This window comes from Ornithorhynchus anatinus, chromosome 17, assembly GCF_004115215.2.
Source record: "Ornithorhynchus anatinus isolate Pmale09 chromosome 17, mOrnAna1.pri.v4, whole genome shotgun sequence".
In the NCBI taxonomy this organism is placed as follows: Eukaryota; Metazoa; Chordata; class Mammalia; order Monotremata; family Ornithorhynchidae; genus Ornithorhynchus; species Ornithorhynchus anatinus.
This window is the reverse complement of record NC_041744.1, coordinates 30,408,092-30,422,270: the sequence shown is the minus strand read 5'-3', so window position 1 is coordinate 30,422,270 and position 14,179 is coordinate 30,408,092. Positions and strand designations below refer to the sequence as shown.

Genomic DNA, 14,179 nt, shown 5'->3' with positions numbered 1-14,179 from the left:
GATTTGAGATTAGAAACCAGGATCCCTTGACTCCCAGGCCCAAGCTTTTTCCACTAGGCGATGCTGTTTCTTACACTCTCTGCTCTTTTTCTCTTCCCTTCCCCTGATAGTGTCACAGAAATACATTTGTTAAATCTACTTGTTTTTGGGTCTGCTCTGCCCTGTACTGGCCTGCGTGATGCAATGGATGGAGGTTTATTATGCCTCCTGTCCTTAGCAAGTAGTCTAGCCAGAGGAACACAAACCACTTCTCTTTTGTCCAGTTGAATCTCTGGGGAGATTTTGGCATACACCCCAATTTACACCATGTAAGGAGCTGCTCTGCTCTCACTCAGATGCCTAGAACAGTTCTAAATGTCAAGTGATACAGAGCCAGCAGCACAGCTAACAAAGCCCCAAAGTTATTTCACTGTTGTCCTTTTTAACTGTGTGGATGTGCAAGGCAGCATGTCTTTCATATTAATCAATTGCCCAACATTGTGGGGATAAAGATTTGCTTGGTTCTCTTTTCAGACACACTGACTGACAATACCAAGGATCACACAGATTCCTGAAACCCTGGACTGACACCATGGAAGACAAAAAAAAATGAGTTTAGAGAACTGTGATTAGTAACCTACTCTCATGTCTCTCCAGGAAATTTGTAAAGAACATGGAGGTTTCCCTATACTGCTGAATATAGGCTAACTTGTGACTCTCAAAAATTGAGTTCTATTACTTTTAACTTAATGCTTTTTGGAATTATGGCCACTGAAATTAGTTTGAATTTGGCATTATAAATATATTCCAGAACATACACAGTAAGACCCCTTTCTGGTCTTAGCCTGTTGAAGAAAAAGAGCAGTTGGAATCAAGTGTCCTCCAAAGTCATTGTTTATAAAGATACAATTAAAGCTGCATTCCCCTCAAAAGACATGAATGTGCATAAGTCTAGGAACAAGAAACCAAGAGGGGAGAACAGCTTACTGACAATGAGTAATTCTAGTGACCTAGAAGGATATTATGGATTTTTAATACTGCTTTTTTTCTGGTATTCCATATGTCACACCAGATCAAGGGAATGAAAGGCAAGAGTTTATATTTCACTGGCATCTGGGAAAGTGGTAGTTTGAAGGGAGAACAGAGGTGAACCAGCTCCTCTCATTGGAAGATTTGTTTTTAACATGTTTGTTTCATTTATAGACGTGAATGAATGCTTATCACAGCCAAGTGTCTGTGGGAAGGCTGAATGCAGAAACACCGAGGGAAGTTTTGAATGTGTATGTGCTGAAGGCTTCAATTATAATCCCAGGACAAAGGAGTGTGAAGGTTAGTCACGGTGGGGGCTGAGGAGGGAATAAATGGTCAATTAGGCAGTCCAACTCGACATCTCAAAGTGTTGCTTTTATATGTTCCAAGGCAGAGTTTGGCAATCTTACTGTGCAGAATCAATCTTTAAAATAAATACTACTTATTGAACTGAACATGTATTATGTGTGGAGCACTACACTAAACCCTTGGGTGAGTACAGTGAAGTTGGTAGACACAATCTCTGTCTTCAAGGAGCTTCGCATCCTAGGCAGACACTAAAATAATTTAGACAGGAGGAAAGAGGAAAAAGTGGCTATGTACGTGAGTTAATGCTTACATAACTAGGTATGTAAGATGTGTACCTTAGTGCAGTGGGAGGATGTGAGCTCACATCCTCAGATGGCGCAGAAGGGCAGAGGTGGCAGTTGGAGGGGATATAACACTTGGGGGGGAAAATAAATTAATGGGGGAAAATCTCTAGGAAGAGATGTGATTACAGTAGGATGAAGGGGGAGGGAGAGAGTACCAGGTTAAAGGAAAATGTTACGAAGAGGGTCAGTGGCAGAAAAGACAAAAATGAGGCAAAGTGAGTAGGTCAAGCCTGAGAGGAGTGGCGAATGTGAGCTGTAATGTAGGGGAAGAAGAGAGTGGTTAAGGGCAGAAGGAAAGGTAATGGTTAGAAGACTCACTTTATTGAGAAGAGGAAGGAATAAACTATCAGAGGTTTTTGAGGAGTGGAGACATTTGGGCAGAACGAAAAATGATCTGGGGATCAGAGAGAAGTATGGACTGGAAGGGAGGTGGTTCTGGAGGCAGGGAATTCAGTGAGAATGCTGTTGCAAAAGCCAAGCTGGGATATCACAAGTTTCTGCTGGATCAGCATGGTGGCTGCTTGGATGGAAAGTAAAAGGTGGACCCTGTCAATGCTATGGAAGAATTATTAATAGAACTTGGTGTCTGACTGAATACAGGGTTGAAAGACAGGGAGAAACCAAGAATAACACCACAGTTGCTGGATTCAGAGACATTTTCAACTGTAATGGGAAAGTTAGGTGGAAGAGATGATCTCAGACAGAAGAAAAGGGGTTCAATTTTGTACAAATTAAGCCTGAGACCCTGATGGAACATCCATGTAGCGATGTTCTGGAACTGGGAGAAGATATGGAACTGCAAAGAAGAAAGGCTGGGGTAGTGAGATAGATTTGGCAACCATCTGCAGAGACGTGATAGTTGAAGCTGTGGAAATAGATGAGCTTCCTGAATGAATGTAGATTGAAAACAAAACTTAGAACAGGAGACAACCTACAGTTACGGTATGGAATGCAGAGGAAGAGACAGTGCAAGGGACTGAGATGATGATGATGATGATTATGATGGCATTTGTTAAGCGCTTACTATGTGTCAGGCACTGTACTAAGTGTTGGGGTGGATACAAACAAATCAGGTTGGACACAGTCCCTCTCCCATGTGGGGCTCACAGTCTCAATCCCCATTTTATAGATGTGGTAACTGAGGCCCAGGGAATTGAAGTGACTTAATAATGTTGGTATTTGTTAAGCGCTTACTATGTGCAGAGCACTGTTCTAAGCGCTGGGGTAGACACAGGGGAATCAGGTTGTCCCACGTGGGGCTCACAGTCTTAATCCCCATTTTACAGATGAGGGAACTGAGGCACAGAGAAGTTAAGTGACTTGCCCACAGTCACACAGCTGACAAGTGGCAGAGCTGGGATTCGAACTCACGAGCCCTGACTCCAAAGCCCGTGCTCTTTCCACTGTGCCACGCTGCTTCTCTTACCCATGGTCACACAGCAGATAATTGGAGGAGCCAGGATTAGAACCCATGACTTTCTGGCTCCCAGGCCTGTGCTCTATCCACTACGCCATGCTTGCAGCCAGAGAGATGAGGACAACTAGGAGAAAACTGTATCAGTAAAACCAAGCTTAGGCAGTGTATCCTGGAGAAGGGCATGGTCCACAATGTTGAAAGCATCTGAGGAGTCAGAAATGTTTAAGACAGAGCAGACTATGTTAGACTTGGCAAGGAGGTGGTCACTAGTGACTTTAGAGAGTGTCTAGGTGGAGTGAGCAGGGCCAAAGCTGGACTGTAGAGAGTCAAGGAAGAGAAATGGATGAGAGGAAAGTGGAAGTAGTGTATGTATACCATCTGTTTAAGGAGTTTGAATAAAGATGGGAGGAGGGAGATGAGGTGATTGCCAAAGGGTGCAGTGAGATTCAGAGTTTTTTGGAGGATAGGGAGACATGGCTATGTGTCCCACGTCTCTTCCTGGCAGCAATGGGCTAGATAGATCTTAGTGGCCCTGTGTCTTTTGCTACTGCTTTTAGGTTTGCTTCTCTTCTAGACAAGCTCACTGGGGGCAGGGAATGTGTCTGTTTATTGTTGTAAAGTATCCTCCCAAGGGCTCTGCATACAGTAAGTACTCAGTAAATATGACTGACTGACAGTCTTCCCATAATCCAAGAAGAGCCAGTTGTGGCATATAGCCATAGGTTACCGATCCCTAATCAAGGAACTAGTAACCACATTTTTTGGAATGGTCAAAATACTGAAGCTTGGCTCACCTGATACAATAGATTCAGTTGGTTTGTATTCCAGGATAAATGTATGTCAAACATAGAGTGGCTATTCCCTCGATTCCTTTAGATTACAGATGGAAAATATCATTCAACAAAATTGAAAGCTTAAAACAGATTGGGCTCAAGTCTCTCCTTTGAGCATAGGAGGGTATAGGATATGGGTCTCCCATATGTCCATCATGCCACTAGATGAACCAGAGACTGTCTGAGTGGAAGCTATTTGCATCAAGTTGGTAGACTTTGCTTTGGAGAAGAGTTTAGTTTGCCACTTCAAAATCACTATAATGAAACTCTTCTGGGATGAGTAGGACATGGCTGGCTAGGCAAGAATCAGAATTTCCCTTTGTGTAATGACCATGGCTCCAGCCACCCCCCCCACCCCCACCCCCCCCCACACACTGGAGCCATCTCCTCCAAGTGAAGCACCTGGGATGGCTCAGACTTTCCCAGGGCCACTCAGGCCAAACTGGCCAAGGATTTTCTTAAAGTCTGTAGAAACATATTGAAAGCATAAAGTTCTATCAGTTTGTTATGATTAGAGTGAGCTCATTAATTGGGCAGCAGTAGAAGGGGAGAAGACTGGTGAGGTGGAAAGAATGTGGTGCCCTTAAGAGAGGGCCCTTGAGGGCAGAGACCATGTCTACTAAGTTTATTGTATTCTCCCAAGAGCTTAGTTCAGTGATCTGCACACATTAGAGACTCAATAGACACTGCTGAGTAAGGACACTCCAAATTAGCCCACCATTAACCATCCCCATCATTCCATTAACTCAGGGAAGACTGGAACTTTGGCAGTACTGCCTCATGGAAACTGAAGCCACAGTCCCAGCCAGAGCTAGAATGAAGGACAGGATCTGACCAGGGGTCCCCCAACCACACTCCTGACTGTGGTGGTCATCGATGGAGGCAGTGCAGTACTGGTGCCTAATAGGCTATTCCAGGATGATGTTCCCCCTGGATGACCCAGTGACTGTTCCTTTGAGGCTGGAAGACCTATGTCTCCACCACTGCTGTTGCCTGCCTCCTTTGGCCTCAGAAAGGCCTGCCCAAGCTAGAGTATTAATGTCTGTCTCCACCTCTAGACTGTGAGCTTGTTGTGGGTAGTTAATGTGTCTGCTATATTGTTATACTGTACTCTTCCAAGCAGTTAGTATAGTGGTCTACACACCGTAAGAGCACAATAAATATGACTGACTGACAGGGCCCATGGCTACTCTGGGACCAGCAGGACTCCCTACAGTGTCATCTCTTTAGCCAGTGCTGGGCCTCATTTAGCAACCGGCCCAGACTGTCTCTAGTTCCCTCTTCCCACCTCCAGGCCCTTTCCCCTCCTCTGATGCTGACTGTCACCATCACTTCAAATCCTAAAGCATACCATGAAATAAGGTGCCCTTGGCATGAAAACTGAACATTAAACTGCAGTCTCGAGCCCTGTGGTTTGTTTTGTTCCAGATGTGGATGAATGTGCAGAAAACATGTGTGCTCAACTTTGTGTCAATTTTCCTGGAGGTTACTCCTGCTATTGTGATGGGAAGAAAGGCTTCATGCTTGCCCTAGACCAGAAGAACTGTGAGGTAACATTTTACAAAATTGAACTCTTCTCTACCTTCTGGTTTCAAAAATGACAGCTGGATGCTTCTCCCTGAACAGATGAGGCATTTTAGGAAATTCCAAACACATGCTTAATGGTTTGTACAGATTAAAAATGGATCAACATTAGTTGTCTAAGTTAGAATTGCCAAAACTAGGAATGGTTAGGAGGCTTCAAATATAACTACATAATGATTTACATAAACTGTCTGTATACTTATGCCCGGGAATTCAAACTGATTTTATCTGAAGGACCTCCAAATTTATTTTCTATATTTTTTTTGCTATGGTGGAACAATATAAATAGGTGACATAGCTGTACATTTTTTCACTATTACTATAATGAATATAATGTAGTATAACATTGAATTATCAATATTTATAAAAAAATCAGTTATCACAGATTAATATCTACTTAAAATGGGAAATAGAAACAAAGTAAAAAAATGTTTTTTAAAATGTTCAAAGCCTCTGAACACAAAGAAAGTCAATATGGAATTATAATTAAAAATTGTCCTATTTTATTAATCCTATTTAACGGTATTCAATAATTTGGTTGCATTTATTGAGCGCTTATTGCACTATACTAAGTGCTTGGGAGACTACAATATATCCGAGTTGGTAGATACACTCCCGGCCTACAGAGAGTTTACAGTCCAGAAGGAGAGACAGACATTAATATAAATAAATTGTTACAGATATGTACATAAGAGCCATGGGACTGAGGGAGGGATGAATAAAGGGTGCAATTCTAGGCAAAGGTGATGCAGAAGGGAGTGGGAGGGAGAGCTTAGTTGTGGAAGGCCTCTTGGAGGAGATGCATTTTTAATAAGGCTTTGAAGGTGGGGAGAGTGAACATGTGTTGAATATGAGGAGAGAGGCAGCTCCAGGCCAGAGGCAGGGTGTGGGTGAGTGGTTGGCAGCAAGACTGATGAGATCAAGGAACAAGTACATTGGCATTAGAGGAGAGAAGTTTGTAGCCCAATTTGTTGTAGGAAATCAGGGAGGTAAGGTAGGAAGGGGCCAGGTGATTGAGTGCCTTAAAGATGATGGTAAGGAGTTTCTGTTTGATGAGGAGGTGGAGGGGCAACCACTGGAGATTGCTGAGTAGTGGGGAAACATGGATTGAATGGTTTTATAGAAAAATGATCCAGGCATCCGAGTGAACTATGGGCTGAAGTGGGGAGAGACAGAAGGCAGGGAGGTCAGCAAGGAGGTTGATGCAGTAATCAAGGCAGGATAAGGTAAACTCTTGGATTAATTTAGTAGGTTTGGATGCAGAGGACAGGGTGGATTTTAGTGATGATGTGAAGGTTGAACTGACAGGATTTGGTGACATTGAATATGTAGGTTGAATGATAGAATGAGTCAAGGATAACTCCAAGTTTACAGACTTGTGAAACTGGGAGGATGGTGGTGCTGTCTAGAGTGATGGGTAAGTGAGGTGGAGGACAGGGTTTGGGTGGGTACATAAAGAGTTCTGTTTTGGACATTTCAAATTTAATTTGAGGTGTCAGCAAGATATCCAGGGACAGAGAGAACTGAGCAATTTATATGTATTTTTGAGTCTAACATACTCTTATTTTTTCTTCATTTGCCTGTGATCTTTCCCTTTCCTTAAAAGAGCAGAAGACCAACTCTGCATTTAAAAGTGAGGAATATTTTAAGAGTGCCAATATAGCAGTCAAACTTCTGACTGTGCACCTGGTTAAAGGTTAACCGGAAGGAGAATTTTTGAAGTAGCATGACTGATAGAGTAACTAAAATTCAGAAAATCTGAAAGATTCTGAGGAAGGGGATAAAGGCTAATTTATATAGTCAAGCCCTACCTATTCCACTGTGTTAGTTTACTCCCGGCTCTCCTTTAGCCTTTCTGTAACACTCTTTTGGAAGCACTGGAAAAGCAGGTTAATTTTTTAAGTCAAAATTTTGGTCTTCACTATATCATTTTCTTTTTTTTAATGGTATTTTTTTCAGCACTCACTATGTGCCAGGTAGTGTACTAAGTGCTGGGGTAGATAAAAGCTAATCAGGTTGGATCCAATCCATGTCCTACATGGTGCTCACAGTCTTAATCCCCATTTTACAGATGAGGTAACTGAGGTCCAGAGAATGAAATGACTGGCTCAAGGTCACACACAGCAGACAAGTGGCTGAGTTAGGATTAGAACCCAGGTTCTTTGACTCCCAGGCCCATGTTTTTTCCACTAGGTCATGTTTCTTGTCAGTGTACTTACCCAACAGCTATAATATAACCAGCTCACCATTCCAGAATTAAGCAGCCCAAGAAGGGAATCTCAGGGACAGGAAAAGGTGGAAAGAGATGGAGAGAGTCAGGAAAAGCCTGGGCTGGCTTCCTAACTGCCCTCGAGCACCACAGTTAGCAAATACCATCCTGCTCAGCCTGTGATATCTTTCCAGAGCCAGGGAGGTTTAAGGCTTATGTTGCTTAGTGAAAGGAACTACTATACCGTGGAGGACTTCAATGAAAATATTTTCCAGTGAGTGGTTTTCTTTATCCTGCTTTAGCAGGATTGGTCATGCCCTAGACAGGTTCATACTTGTACCAGGGTTCAACCAACTTCAAGTGGAAAAAAACCACACCTTGAATTTGTACATCTTACTGGAGCTGATGTTTATCAAAGATCTTTAAAGTCTGTTGCATTCTTTTATGGTTTTAGCTATCATATTTTGGCTCCAAGCAGCAAATCTATTCTCCCCTCGTAAAAGATTGAGAGAGGACCAAACTTTTTTTTTCAAGGAAGCTAGCAAAAAGCATAAAATATATTCAGGGTACTATATCACTCATACTAACATTTCAAAAGCTTCTCTTCATCTTTGACCTGTTCCCAACTCAGTCACTGCTCCTCCTCACTATCACTGAAACCTGACTATCCCCAGCTCTCTCTAAAGGAGGATTCATCTTCACCCACTCCCCCAGACTCACAGGGTATAGATAAGGTGACGGCTTCTTTCTTGCACCCCAATGCTGCTTTCTCACCGTTTCATCTCTTCCATTCCTTTCCCTTCCATCAAAGTCCATATCATCTGCCTCTATTACCCACCCCAGATTCTAGTTAACAGTCATCTACCAACCTCCCATACCCTGCCTGCAACTTTTTGAACCATTTTAATCCCTTTCTCACATTACTTCTCTTTTTTTTCCAACCCTTCATTGATTCTTGGGGTCTTTGATATCCACATAGATGTTCCAGATGAAACTTCTACTGCCCACTTTCTACTATTCCTCAACTAAAACTGATCTCTTGCTCCATTCCAGCTCATCCACTCATCAATTTGGACACACACTCGATCTCATCATCTCTATCCACTGCACAATCTGAGCATCTCTGAAATCCCCTATCTGAACACCACTGCACCTACCTTCTTTCCCACACACCTCTTTCTGGGAAAATCTGTGCTGTTCTCCAACAGAGAGCACCAATCTTCTGATCTCATCCAATTTTCTCAACTCATCATGCCCCATTTAGCCTCAATACCCAAACTCCCTACCCTTGATGACCAAATGATGCTCTCAATATCACCCTCTCTAATGAACTCAGCTCACTTGCTCCCCTATCCGTGAACATTTCTGTAGAAAAATGATCTGGGCAGCAGAGTGAAGTATGGACTGGAGTGGGAAGAGCGATGAGGCTGGGAGGTCAGCAAGGAGGCTGATACAGTAATCAATGTGGGATAGGATTAATGACTAGATTAATTAACATGGAAATAGAACCAGTATGCCTAGTGGATAAAGTACAGGCCTGGGACTCAGAGGTCCTGGGTTCTAATCCAAGCTCTACCACTTGCCTGCTGTGTGACCTTGGGCACATTGCAATTTTTGTTGCTCAGCTTCCTCATCTGTAAAATGGGTATTCAATAGCTGTTTTCGCTCCTACTTTGACTGTAAAGCCCATGTGGAAAGGGACTGTGTCCAAACTGGGGATCATGCAACTATCCCCAGGGCTTAGACAATGCTTGGTATTAAGTGCATAACAAATAACACAATCATTATTATCTAATACAATGTCATGCATTGAGTAGAGGCAGAAATGCATTACATAAAATTTACGATACAGTTAAAAATGAATATGGCATTATACGGCCCTTATGATGCACCTACTAGATAATAATTGGGAGCAGAACTAAACATAATCCTAAACTGAAAAATAACTGGGAATCAAAACTCCACTCCCCAATACTATGAGTAATCCCCATTGTCCATTAAAGAAATATGGACTCCACCCTTGGCTAGTTTGCACAAAAGAAAAAGGATAAAAAGACCAAGTATCATAAATTTTAATGGCTTACTTATCTTCTATGTAAGCAGCAATACCATCTGAATGCAAGAATTCTGCAATTTAATTTTGGTGCACTTTTTGTCTTACTACGTGACTTTCAACAAATCACTTGTAGTTTCTACTTCTGTGTCCAAAATGTAGAACTTATCTGCCTTTCTGTGGTGATGGGAGATTCAACTGATGTGGTTTTAAAAACCTTTACTTTGTAGAGATGAAAGCCACTTTCTAAGTTGAGATAATTAATTCTGAGATGATCAACTAAGTTAAAGAACAATATCTGTGGGACACTTGTTGGAACAGGAAAAGGGAAGTTTTACTTGTGATTGAGGAATTGATAGTCAATTGGATAAAGTCCCTCATATTGAGTAACACTTTAATCCCCCTAAGTACTCAGAATTCATGACTAAAGGAACACACATAAATGTGAAAGAGATATTATTATCACTATCAAGGGGATATTCAAGTTAACCAAGCATATCATACAGGATGCATCTGACAAGAATCACAATGAAACAGTCATGCTGTGTGTCACATGACACAATCACAAAGCAATAACATATGCTTTTTGTTTGTTTGTTTCTATTTCTCCAGCCAGTTCCAATGTGTCTGCCTCTGAATCTTGACAAGAATTATGAATTACTATACCTGGCAGAGCAGTCTGTGGGGATCCCCAGTCTGTATTTACGATTTCGCTTGCCAGATATTACCAGGTGAGAAGCATGAACTCAGATTTGGTTCCACTGGACAATTCTCCCCTTGACTTTAGAGACTGGGGGGATGAGATGTGCGAGAAGGGATATGGAAGAGAGACCTTGAGCACTTAGTGGCTCTAGCATATCACTTTCCCTTGGGATCTGTTAGGAGGTGTACTGAATTGAAACTGCTTCATAAATTCACTCTAGAATGGGCTTATCCACTTTGAAGAGGGATTATATTTGGAGCCAGACCAAACTGAGTTTTGTAAAGAGAAGTGCCATGCATGATTTTGGTTGACCTCCTCAGTATTTTGACTCTGGATGCTTCTTAGGTGGTTTCTTCTATTTTTAGGGCAAATGGTTATAATTTAGTTGCCACAGTGATATCAAGACTAAAATAATCTTCCTGTTTCCCTTTGCTTTCATCAAAAAATAGGAGCTGGTAATAAGGAATTACATTTTTTCCTCCTTTCATTGAGCAAATCCATTCTCTGTCCCACCTCCAGGCCTACAAAAACAATCTTTTCTCATCAGTGCAAAACTCTTGAGAAAGCACTAGCTGTTCCCCTTTATGATGTTGATGATTTCCAGAAAGACAATGTTTGGAGCATGACCCTTTGTACTGTCAGTTCAGTCTGAATTTGCAAATAGAAGGAAACTCACTATACAAGAGGGTGAACTTCTGGAAGATATTGAAGGCACACAGAGCTGGGATTTGGCCAGGCACTACTTCACATCAGCAGAATGCTGAGATGGTTTATGAAAGAGAAGGAAAATCTGTCTCCTTTCCAATCCAAATGGTCCTGTTTTGAACAACCTATAATCATATGCAAATCTCCTTCATGCCTTCCTAACCCTTCACTTTACCTTCCTCTGCACATTTTTAGCTTCTTTGGTAACATTTCTGTTGAAATTCTAATAATGAATAGCAGTTGAAAAGGAAGGAGGCCCTGCCTTGGCACAAGTCATTGAGCGAGGCTGGGCTAGGGGTTCAGTGCAGTCCCTGCTGAAGCACTTGTGCTGTGGTAACTGCCAGAATTTATCCTCACCATGTCCCCTGGCTGCCCCAGGTTCCCAAAGGTTAAGCCTTCCAAGGATGCTAAGGCATATCCTGTTGGGATCACGGCTGCTCCATAAAGGAATCTGTGTTCAGCCACCACAACTGCTATATTCAGGGTGACCTCTAAGACACCACAGAATGCTAGGGGAGGTCTTACTGAGGGAACTACAGGACTGACAGGAAGTTCTGAGAATCTTGGCAGCATCGACCTCTGGCTCATGTCCTACCGCTGTTCTGGAATGCCCTCTCTCCTCATGTCCGCCAAACTAACTCTCTTCCCCTCTTCAAAGCCTACTGAGAGCTCACCCCCTCCAAGAGGCTTTCCCAGACTGAGCTCCCCCCTTTTCCCTCTGCTCCCCCTCCACTCTCTGCTCCTCTCCCTTCCCCCTTCACCTCCCCTCATCTGAGCCCCCTGTCCCTCTGCTCCCCCTCCCCTCAGCACTGTGCTCATTTGTATATATGATTTATTACCCTATTTATTTTGTTAATGAGATGTACTTCCCCTTGATTCTATTTATTGTGATAATGTTGTCTTGCATTTGTTTCGTTCTGTTTTGCTCTGCCGTCTGTCTCCCCCGATTGGACTGTGAGCCCATCATAGGGGAGGGATTGTCTCTATCTGTTGCCAAATTGTACATTCCAAACGTTTAGTACAGTGCTCTGCACAGAGTAAGCTCTCAATAAATACTATTGAATGAATGAATCAGAGGATACCTTCTGTACATGGGAGTTTCCATCTCGGACATCTGGGTCACCTAGGAGCTCAGACTTGGGGCTATAACACTGCCCATGCCCACATCCACTCCAGAACCAGTTGCCATAGTGTTCATTGTACTAAGCTGAAGGGGTAGATAGTGTTTCAGTGAAGTGGTGACACTTGGCAGCCAATGATATTTCACATTCCCTGTTCCCTAAACCCACCAAGAACAAGGACTTGAGACTGAGAAGCGTGGCTCAGTGGAAAGAGCACGGGCTTTGGAGTCAGAGGTCATGGGTTCGAATCCCGGCTCGGCCACTTGTCAGCTGTGTGACTTTGGGCAAGTCACTTAACTTCTTGGTGCCTCAGTTACCTCATCTGTAAAATGGGGATTAAGACTGTGAGCCCCACGTGGGACAACCTGAATGCCCTGTGACTACCCTAGCGCTTAGAACAGTGCTCGGCACATAGTAAGCGCTTAACAAATACCAATGTTATTATTATTATTATTATTACATAGTAAGCGCTTAACAAATACTAACATTATTACTATTATTATTACCTAGTAAGCGCTTAACAAATACCAACATTATTATTATTATTACTGAGATCCCATGCAGTCTAAATTCAGACTCCTTAACCTTAAATCTCTTCAACTCTTCATTCTATGATTTAACATCACTCCCTCTTCCTGCCTGTAAGAATACTGCTACCAAATGGTATAGAGGCACATATTCACAGTCTCTGTCTCTCATGTATTCTGGGAAGCACACAATATAAAATCATACCCTTCTGAACACTCATTTGTGGGAGGAAGGCCATAAAATATAATTTTACTTTTGAGTAAGATTAATAATTCCAGGGAGTGAGAATAAATCTTTGACAACGCCTACATTTCATAACCCACCTAATCAATTGGGTAATGTATTTGTAGGGAGAAAATTCCTTACTAGCTTGTTCAGCAATTAGCTAATACCCTGAAGCTTCAGCTTTAATTATCTTTATCTTGACCTAACTCAGATGACTAATGGTCATAAAATTATCCTCCTCCTCTTCTAATTCCATCCTAAATCCCTTTCCAGGCATTCTGATGAACTTAGTTGGGGGCTCCAAATCTGTTTCTCATTAAAGTACCCTAAGTACATCTCACATTCATATGTGTGCTATTTTATAGTAAATAAAATAACAGCAAATAGCCAATAATGTGTCTTCAGATGTATAAGCATAAGGCAGAGTTAAATATATTAACTAAAGCTAAAGGTGATCCAGTGATGAGTAGCATTTTAATAAATAGCACAGAATGTATTAATAATAATAACTGTGGTATTTGATAAGCACTTTCTATGTACCAGACTAAGTACTGGGATAGATACAAGATAATCAGGTCCACGTGAAGCTCAGAGTCTAAGATAAGGAAACAAAGGCACAGAGAAGTTAAGTGACTTGCAAGTAAGTGGCGGAGTCAGGATTCAAACCCAGGTCCTCTGACTCCCAGACCTATGCTCTTGCACTAGGTCATTCTGATTCCAGTAGTTAACAGGAGATCAAACATGTAGGCTATAAAAAAAATACTGATGATAAATCAAGTGAAGAAATTTTTTTATATAGAAGAGTCAGCAAGCTGTAACATACAGCTCTCTGGAAGGAACGTTATTGAGAACTCCTCTACTCCTTCCAGGTGTGGACTTAGAAAGTCAAAGCCTTTTATACTGAAAAAAAAAACTTCTCATTGCTTTTTAGAATCTTAGAATCATCAACTCTAGCAGGGAGCATTCCCAGAGCATGTGAATTAGATCATTGTGGCTTTTACAAGCTGTTGGATGTGAAGCTGACAAATGCCTCGCAAAACTGCATATTGTTTTGGGCTAGCCACATTTGAAATGTTTAATTACTTTTGTAATTATGTAAATACTATCTTATATCTCTCCTTCTGGGCACATATCTTCCTT

The 14,179-nt window shown here is 42.0% G+C and overlaps 1 protein-coding gene across 1 annotated transcript in view; it reads left to right on the top strand.

Annotated features, from left to right (window-relative positions):
* Window positions 1-14,179, top strand: part of PROS1 (protein S) — a 56,686-nt gene that overhangs the window by 23,472 nt on the left and 19,035 nt on the right. Inside the window, exons 7-9 of the mRNA XM_029082139.1 lie at window positions 1,183-1,308; window positions 5,340-5,461; window positions 10,370-10,488. Coding sequence (XP_028937972.1) covers window positions 1,183-1,308; window positions 5,340-5,461; window positions 10,370-10,488 — 367 coding nt within the window. The remainder of the gene's footprint in view (window positions 1-1,182; window positions 1,309-5,339; window positions 5,462-10,369; window positions 10,489-14,179) is intronic.